Here is an 8,696-nt window from a genome sequence, read left to right on the forward strand (position 1 = left end):
AGAACAGAAGAGAGCAAAGTCAATACAGTACTGTGTATTGGTTCCAAGGCAAAAGAGTAGTAAGGGCTAGGCAATGGGAGTTGTGACTTGCCCAGGGTCACACAGCTAGGAAGTGTTTAAGGCCAAATTTGATCCCAGGACCTCCTATCTATAGGCCTGGTTCTCTATCCACTGAGCCACCCAGCTGTCCCCTAAGAGTGAGCCTTTAAAGTTTAAGGATATGCAAAGCTCGTCCCCTCCCCCTCCTCAGTCCCCTGACAACTAGACACATCATTCCCCACAGGCAATAGGGGTTCTGATAAGTTTGGACCCAAAGGGTCCCATGGCTGGGCCACAAGCCTCCTTAAAAGACCAGCCCAGCATATGCAGGAACCATATGTGGGCCTCCTTGGAGGATGGAGAGAAAAACCCAGCTGGGAAGTAGGGGCAAAAAGCAAAGAAGATGAAGGAGGCTTTTGGCTTGCTGCTGCCTCCAGCATCTCTGAGCCTCTGAGACCTTCCTCTGCATCCCTCCCTGCCCCTGGTGGTTAAGCCTCCCAAGAGGCATTCTCTCCCTTCCACCTGTTTGGGGGAAAGGCAGTTCCACAGCCTAATTCCCCAGTTGCTAAATGTATTGCCTTTAACCCTGGATAGCATTGCAGATGAATAAAGAAGCCTAAAATCCTTTGGCCCAGAGAACACTGTTTATTTAGGACTTTCCAAGCTGAGAGAACCAAGGGGTTCTGGAGAGCTGGCAGCCACTGAGAGCAGAAGCCCGATAGCAACGGTGAGTGTCCTTCATTGGCCAAATAACAATGGCGGACATGCTATGTTACCTAAAGGAAGTAAAGACCATGAATCTGGGCTTTGTGGATAGACAGGGAGGAAGATCCCGGTTCAAGGATTGCCTCTGACACATACTGGGTGACCCTGGCCAAGTCACATACCCACAGTGCCTCTGGAAGCTCTACAACTTTATTTGGTAGAGCCTGGCGGGGGAATTTTTCTTCTACAGCCTCTCCACCACCCCCACCCCCACCCCCAATTAAGAGCTGATATTCTCTGTCTCTTTTAGGGCTGCAAAGGGTTCCTTGGACAGACATCATCAGATTGGAGCCTGGCAATTTGGGGGAGGTGTTTGTAACAGGCACTTTAAAATAAACACATTAAGGTTCAAGACTTGTCCAGGGTCACACAGCTGATAAGTCTCAGCATCACACACACACACACACACACACACACACACACACACACACACACACACACACACACACACACACACACACACACACACGCCGTGCGACCATCAGCCCCTCATTCCAGCCCAGGTGTACCCGTCAGCCCCCTCACTCCCTCCCGCCCAGGTGCCCAGTCAGCTAGCCCGCCTCTTCCCGGCCCCGCGGCGCCCGTAGCTCCAATCAAACCCCCTGGGCTGGCGCCACGTCGTCGGTAGCTTGGCCCAATGGGGGCAGCCGGAGGGTGGCAGCGCCAAGTTCTCACCTTTCCCTGGAGCTCGGAACCCCCCAGCGGGTCCGCAGCCGCCCCTGCGGCCACCCCACAGCCAGGCCCTCAGGCACTCCTGGCCGGGGCAAGGAAGCGGCGGGCGGGCACCGGCAGAAGCGGAGGGAGCGGGGCACTCCGCCCTGCCCTCAAGGCCAAGAGCACCCCGCCTCCTCCTCCTGGTTGGGCTAGCCGCGCGCGCGCGCCCAGCTCCCAGGGCCCAAGGTCACCCAGGAGCCGCCTTGGGACCCCGAAGGGAGGTGGCGCCCTCGGAGGCTGAGCAGCAGCCACTGAGCCCAGCCAGAGAGCGGTCCCTCGTCTGCCCCACCCACCCATCTCCCGCCCGGGGCGGGGGAGCCGGTGGGGGTGGCACCTACTGGGAGGAGACCGGCTCCCGGAACCCTTCGCCTTCCCCAGAGCATCCCCTGGCGCCAGGACACTTGCCGGCGAGAGGGTACTGCCCCCTAGGCTCCTCCGGCCCTAGTGGAATTAACGCGGGGCAGCCACTCTCCCTCCTCGGCTGCCCAGCTGAGCGCCCCTTCCTTTTCCCTTCGCTCTCCGCTGGAGGAAGTCAGAGCAGGTAAGGCACCCGGAGGGGGGGGGGGGGGAGGGAAGGGAAGCCGAGGAGGACGTGGGCCTCCTCCAGTAATCTGCCCACAGGACCCACCTGGGTGCTGGCCCCAACGCTGCCCGTGGCCAAGCTCCCCAGGGAGGGAAGCCCAGCTCAGGGTTCCCCTCGTTGTCTGGGCGGGCAGACTGTCCAGTCTCTGGCGACACCCGCCCAGGGCCAGGCTCCGGCTGCCCGGGTGCGAACAGTCACCTTCATCGCCTTTTGCAGCAGCCCCACGGCGATCTGAAGACTTTTGCTCGCTGGGCTGGCCCCGCTTTGCGTGCCGGCAAGATAGGTGTGTTCAGAGCCGCCGGGTTCCGCCAGTGTGCAGAGAACGGAAGAGGGGAGAACCTGGCCTGTGGCCTCCGGCCGTGGCTTGACTTTGAAGTGGGAGGGAACTCGGTGTGACTTTTTGCAGTTTTAGCTGCCGGTGCGCCCCCCCCCCCCTACTGATAGCGTAACAGGTGCTGGAGAGGAATGTGCGGGGCTCCGGCAAAGACTGAGATTCTCCTCATCTGGCTAGCCAGAGGCAACCAGAAACCCAGACAAACGAAGAGCCGGCCTCCTCGTTTACAACCGCTCCGATTCTGGAACCCGCTACAATCCCCCAAACTCTCCCAGCAGCCTTACACAGCCCACCACGGGAGGCCACCCAGGGAGCCCACGGCTTTGATCCTCTCGTGGATCCCGAATCGTTCTGACTCTGCCCGGTGTCCTAGCTAGAAAGTGGCAGACTCTCTGGCCTGGAAGCTTCTGATATTGAGTAAACTGTAGAAAGAGCGCTTGGTTCTGGTATCTGAAGATCAGGGTTCGAATCCTACCTCTTATGCTTAGTGCCTCTATAGCCTTGGGCCAGTCTGGACGGGATGACCTCTGAGGTCCCTTACAGCTCTAAGCAGCAGGCTGTGAGAAAGGAATTTTAAAAATTGGTCACTGCCCTCCTTGGGGTCATCCATGTAAAACCCTCCGGATTGTGAGTCCTTCTCTCGAGGACCCCTGAGAGCCAGGTAGAGCATTCACCATGGAAAAGCAGATTCAGAGGGGAAGTGACTTACCTGCAGTCATAGAGACAGGATGAAGGAGGATTCTTCCCTCCCCCCCCCACCCCCCACCCCCACCGTTTTCATTCCCAAAGGAGGCAGTTCTGTCCCTCAAGACCAAAATTCAGTTGAGGGAAGCCTAGTTCTAGGTGGGAGGCTCTTCAGTTGAATCGGATCCTTTGTTTTCCATTCATTTCCCTCCTCTTCTTTTTCTAGCGTTCGTTCAGGTATTCACAAGTCTAAAGTGGCATTTTTTAAAACCCTTACCTCTATCTTAGAGGCAGTACAGAGTATTGGTTCTGAGGCAGAAGAGCCGGAAGAGCTGGGCAGTTGGGGTTGTCTTGTGACTTGCCCAGGGTCACACAGCTAGGAAGTGATGCATTTTTCATACACACACAGAGCCTAACAAAATTGTGGAGCTGGGATGCCCCTCGTTGGCTGTCCTGTGAAGTCTGTGGACCCTTTCTCAGAACGTTTTTAAGTGAATGGAATATATGTGGGGAAAGAATTATCAGAATATTTTTAACCAAGTTCCTGAGCCCCAGATTGACCCCTGATCCAGTCCACCCCCCCCCCTTTTTACAGTCTCATGCTGACCAAGTAGAGATCCGGGGAAGAGGCCTCTGCCCAGAAGGTGGAGGAGCTCCGGGCTCATCTGCCCCACCGGGCTTGCTACCCGTGTAAATTTGGACAAGGCGCTCACTCGGCCTGAGCCGCTTGGGTTAGGTGACCTCTAAGGGTCCTTCCACACTAAGCTCTTTTGATCTTAAACTAGAGCTTCCATTCAAACAGATGCCACATCTAGGGACTCTTACCCATTGCCCCACACTGTCTCCCCTGTGGGGACGGAGGGAAGTGACTGCCCTGACCCACAAGAACTCCCCAGGGACGCCCCGGGACTATAATCTGGTGGCTCAGCTACACTCTGAAGCTCCGCGGTACCCATGGAGAGAGAATGGGGCACGTTCTTAATAGCCGGAGGGCAGGGGTGGGGGCTCTTCCCGGAGCCCAGAGGTTTGTGTACCAAAGCCTTTGTAGATTGGGCGGAAGAGTTTCTAATTGCTTAAAGACGAGAGCCTGGTGCCCTCACCTGTTCCTCGGGAATCCTCTACGGGCTGCAAAACTCAAGGCAGCAATGTCGGAGGCCTGCCCCGCCCCCTCCACTTTTTCATCCTCCACCACACCGGGGAGGCCTGGGCCAAGCTTGGTTAAACACCTGTTCCTCCATGGAAAGGCCTCCAGGGCCGGAGCCTTCCTCTCCCAGGGCGAGCGCAAAGTCTGTCCGTACTGAGTGGACAGACCTGGCTGGTTTCTACCCCGCCCCCACCCCAACCCCCACGGCCTGGAACTCCCAGGGACCTAGTTAATCCCAGAGCCAGGAGCCCGGACCCCACCGCGCTCCCCTTCAGGACCCAGAGGTTCGGGCCGCCCTTCTGGGGCCCATCTCTTGGGAGGCAGCCTCCATTCTGCGAGCTCGGGACAGCGCAGCCGGCCCGGGCATGGGGGGAGAGGGGGCGCCCAGCTGATCCCGCTGCCAGGTACGGGGGCGGGGGGAGGAGGATGAACTTGGGGTTTGGCCGGCACCCCGTGCGAAGGGGCGGGGGCAGGAAGGAAGAGTCACGGAGCCTGGTTTACTCTCCCTCCGCAGGGCAGCGCCCCCGGCTTCAGCTGGGAGGGGGCCGCGGTGATGGCAGACAGCGGCGGCCCCAGCAGCCCTGGCCCCGGCAGTGGCAGCTCGGACCCCTGGTGGAAATCGTTAACCTTCGGTAGCAAGAAGAAGGGCAAGGACAGCGGCGGGGCCCCGGGAAGTGGAGGACCGCAGCCTGCAGCCTCAGTGGCGCCACAGCCGGGGCCTAGGGAGCCCTCTCCTCCCGGCCGGGACCCCAGCGAGCCCCCCAAGCTCGAGGGCTCGGCAGGGGAGAAAGCGAGCGGCAGCCGCCGCAACCTGAAGATCTCCCGTTCTGGCAGGTTCAAGGAAAAGAGGAAGGTGCGAGCCACGCTGCTCCTCAAGCCCCCGGACGAGCCGGACTGCCAGTGCGCCCCTCACGACTCCAAGCGGTAGCCCCAGCGAAGTGCGGCTCTGCCCCTGAGGCTGGCCACCTCCGGATTGGGCCCCGGGGCTGTGGCGGGGGTCCCCGGATTTTCCAGCTGCTGCCGGAGGGCATTCAAGCGGATGGTTTTCCTGACTCCCAGCGTCCCTCCTCCAGCCCCGCTTTCGATTTTGAGAGGGAGAGGAGGGAGTTCTCCAACTCTGCTCAGCCGTAGCGGAGCTTTTAGTGTGATTCAGGGCTTCTCTCTGAAAAGAAAGTGCCTGGACAGGATCTCCTGAATGGGAAAAGCGCTTTAAAAGTGTCAGTAGCAGCCCACCGTGGGGCCAACACGCTGAGGACCTTTGCTGCCCAGAAGTGGAAAGCGCCAGAAATGCCGGCATCAGCCTCTGTGTGACCTTGGGCAAGTCGAGACCCTGCGGGCTTTCCCTCTTCTGTGAAGTAAGGGGGCGGACGAGCCGAGCTCCAAGGGCCCTTCCTGCCCCCCCCAGCCCCCCTAATCTGTGGTCTGGGCAGTCCGGACTTCTTTCCATCATGCAGTCCCAAACTGGAATAACTCTTTTAGGGGGGCCCATTAAAAGTGACTGCAGTGGCACATTTTAAGGTGACTCCTGTTTCTTTCTTTTGTCCTATCATGACACCCATCCAATGTAGAACAGCCGAGTCCTGGGAACTGAGAGTTAATCATTGGCCACCCGGATTACAGCTCTAAGGCCCTAAGCAGGAGAACACTTTCCGGAGACCGCAGGGTCCAAAGCTGTAAACTTGGCATGATTTGCAAACCAAATTCTGGAGTGGGGAGGGGGATGGGAAGGGGGAACGAAGCCTTTATCCCCAGACTCCCCTTTTATTCGGCTGCATTTTCCTGGAGGATTGGGTTTCCCATTGCTAGTAATCCAGTCTTTTCACCCTCCATAGGCAGGCGACCTTTGGGTGACTGACAATGAAACAGGGAGAGATTGACTCCAGCAGGTGGACGGGACCTTTTACGTTTTGGCAAAAGAGAATCTTTTTTTCTGCCCCTTTGCTTCAAATGGCTTCTGTGTGCCCCAGCATGCTTTTCTTTAGCTCCAGAAGCCACAGGTGAAGCTTTGTAAGGTGAATGTCTCTCTTTGCTCTGCTCTTGTACTTCAAGAAAGAGAAAGTGAATCCCACCTGCTTTCAGGGAGTTACAAGAGAGTGATTGTCACAGGCAGAGGCCAGGGAGCATTTCTTTGTCTGGGCCACTGAGTTTAGAAAGAGGGAGAAACTCAGATGAAATACTAACCTCGGCTGCGAGGCTTCCAGCTTTTCAGTTATTTATAAGCCAAGAGCTGCATGAAATCTCTGAATTTGGCTGGAAAGGGGGAGCCTGGGTGCCCAGCTCTAGTTAGATGTATTTTTTTATATATGTATATTTTTTTAAATTAAATGGAGGCTGGGGAAGTAGCCAAACACACAGATCGTCAGGTATCTGGTCATCCCAGTTGAAATAGAGGAGGGACAAAAGATGGTGACAAGGTGACAAGGAAGGAACTGACATGGAGCCACCAGAATGGTGTTCACATGAGCAAACCACCAGGATAAATATGGCAAAATCAAAAGTTGATATTGTTTTATATGTGAATATCCAGAGACCAAAATATCTCCCAAAAGGAAATTCTAGTTGACCTGAGTAATTGTTTGAAATACACTGATGAGTCTGTGGAGGTGGTTGTTTTTTTTTTTTGTTGTTGTTGTTGTTAATATATTGTCCATTTTTTTGGGGGGGGCGCTCTGGGAATAGGCATCAGTATTTCCTCCTGAGAGGTCACAGCAGAGGAGAAATAAGGCTTTGGATATTTTGTTTTTCCATTTTCACAAAAAGAGAACTGAAGAGAAGACAAGAAAAGGTGTGGAGGTAGGAAATAGATGCTGGGAGAGAAGGTCTGGGGGGCCAACTAGAAGAATTTAATTGGTGATAATGTTGAGGTGATCTGGGGAGAGTTCTGGAAAACTAGCATCAAGTACTTAAAAAACTCACCTAATATTTCAGTAGAAAATTAAAATGATAATAAAAAAGCATTTTCAAAGGAAATACATGTTGATCTGAAATATTTCCTGTAAGGGGTTTCTCAGGAAAACAGTAAGTTAAAAAAAATTTTAAGGCAAAAAAAAATGTACTTTAGAAGAAGTAAAATGGCAAATGTATGGAGTGTGTCAAACTGGTTCTAGGCCCATGGACAAATCACCTAGCCTCTCTGAACCATCAGTGTCTTCATCAGTAAAGAGGAGGACAGAAGTAATGCTTGCAGCACAGACCTGACCTTGTATCTATTATTCAAATGATATGATATGTAAAGTATTTTTCAAACTTTAAAATGCTATGTGAGGGCAGCTGGGTAGCTCAGTGGATTGAAAGCCAGGCCTAGAGATGGGAGGTCCTGGGTTCAAATCCGGGCTCAGACACTTCCCAGCTAGGTGATCCTGGGCAAGTCACTTGACCCTCATTGCCCACCCTTACCACTCTTCCACCTATGAGCCAATACACAGAAGTTAAGGGTTTAAAACAAAACAAAACAAAAATGCTATGTGAAAGTCGTTATTCTTTTTCCCCCCTTCAAAGACTACCTATGAGCTCATCCATTTGGGAGTTCCTTCCAGCCAAACAGATTGATTCCTGCCCTTCCCAGTGTGCTTTTTGTCCAGTTTCTCTCCAAAGTTCCCCATTGGAGAGTCTGGGAGTAGATCTGACACAACATGCTGGAGGCTTTTGTTATTTACTCTTAAAATGACCTGACAAGAAGGTTCTGACTCTGCAGGCAACCCTGACCAGTGAGCAGCCTGTCTTCTTTTGCTGTCATGGACTCTGAATTGCATGCTCATCAGTAACATTCCTGAACGTAGTCCAACTTTCCCCAAGTTTCCTCCAAATGAACCACCTTTCCTGGGTTCCCACCAGGTCGTTAATTTCTTTGTGCTCACCTGTGAGCTGCTTAGTAACATCATTCTGTCACCCTCTTGTAAGTGGGCTGGCTATAGAAATGCATCCCTCTCACTGGATTAAGTCGTGCAGTGATAAGACTCATGTGAAGCTTGGATTGCTAGGCTCACCAGATGCTTAGTGAAGTTTACATTATTCTGACACAGCCCTGAGGAAAAGTTCCACAAGAACAATGGAAAATCAGAGAAAGAAATCATATTGAGAGAGCAAAACTTTAATTAAGCAAGTGCAAAAGAGACTAAAAGTGGGGAATGGTGATTTTCCAGCCCCTTTCAAATACAAAACTGCATACATTCAGTTTGGGATGTCTTGAGAGAAATGGTCCAAAGCGGCTTACCATAGAACATATCAAATAATTGAGCAAAAAAATCAAAATCGATCCAATAGAAAATAATCTTCTAACCCTAAAATCAAAGAAATGATGATGCCTGGGATTGTTGCCCTGCCTAAGTTTGCCTCCCCTTACTTTCCTGGATCCTACCAATTCTGTGCCCTCAGGAGCTTGGTTGGAAATTGGAAAGGTCCCTCCTGAAATTGGTGGCCCATAGACAGCTCAC

General features: G+C 53.6%; 1 protein-coding gene across 2 annotated transcripts; it reads left to right on the forward strand.

Annotated features, from left to right (window-relative positions):
• Positions 1–1,832: 1,832 nt before the first annotated feature.
• Positions 1,833–5,780, forward strand: PRR15 (proline rich 15). 2 transcript variants are annotated; one of them, XM_044678382.1, is made up of 2 exons: positions 1,833–2,059; positions 4,778–5,780. In XM_044678382.1, exon 2 carries the CDS (start codon positions 4,817–4,819, stop codon positions 5,189–5,191), a length of 375 nt encoding a protein of 124 aa, XP_044534317.1. In that variant the 5' UTR covers positions 1,833–2,059; positions 4,778–4,816; the 3' UTR covers positions 5,192–5,780. The 2 variants fall into 2 exon arrangements, with proteins under 2 accessions (XP_044534317.1, XP_044534318.1); XM_044678383.1 differs by lacking the exon at positions 1,833–2,059 and adding an exon at positions 4,114–4,667.
• The last annotated feature ends 2,916 nt before the right edge of the window (positions 5,781–8,696 follow it).

This window comes from Gracilinanus agilis, chromosome 5, assembly GCF_016433145.1.
Source record: "Gracilinanus agilis isolate LMUSP501 chromosome 5, AgileGrace, whole genome shotgun sequence".
Classification (NCBI taxonomy): domain Eukaryota; kingdom Metazoa; phylum Chordata; class Mammalia; order Didelphimorphia; family Didelphidae; genus Gracilinanus; species Gracilinanus agilis.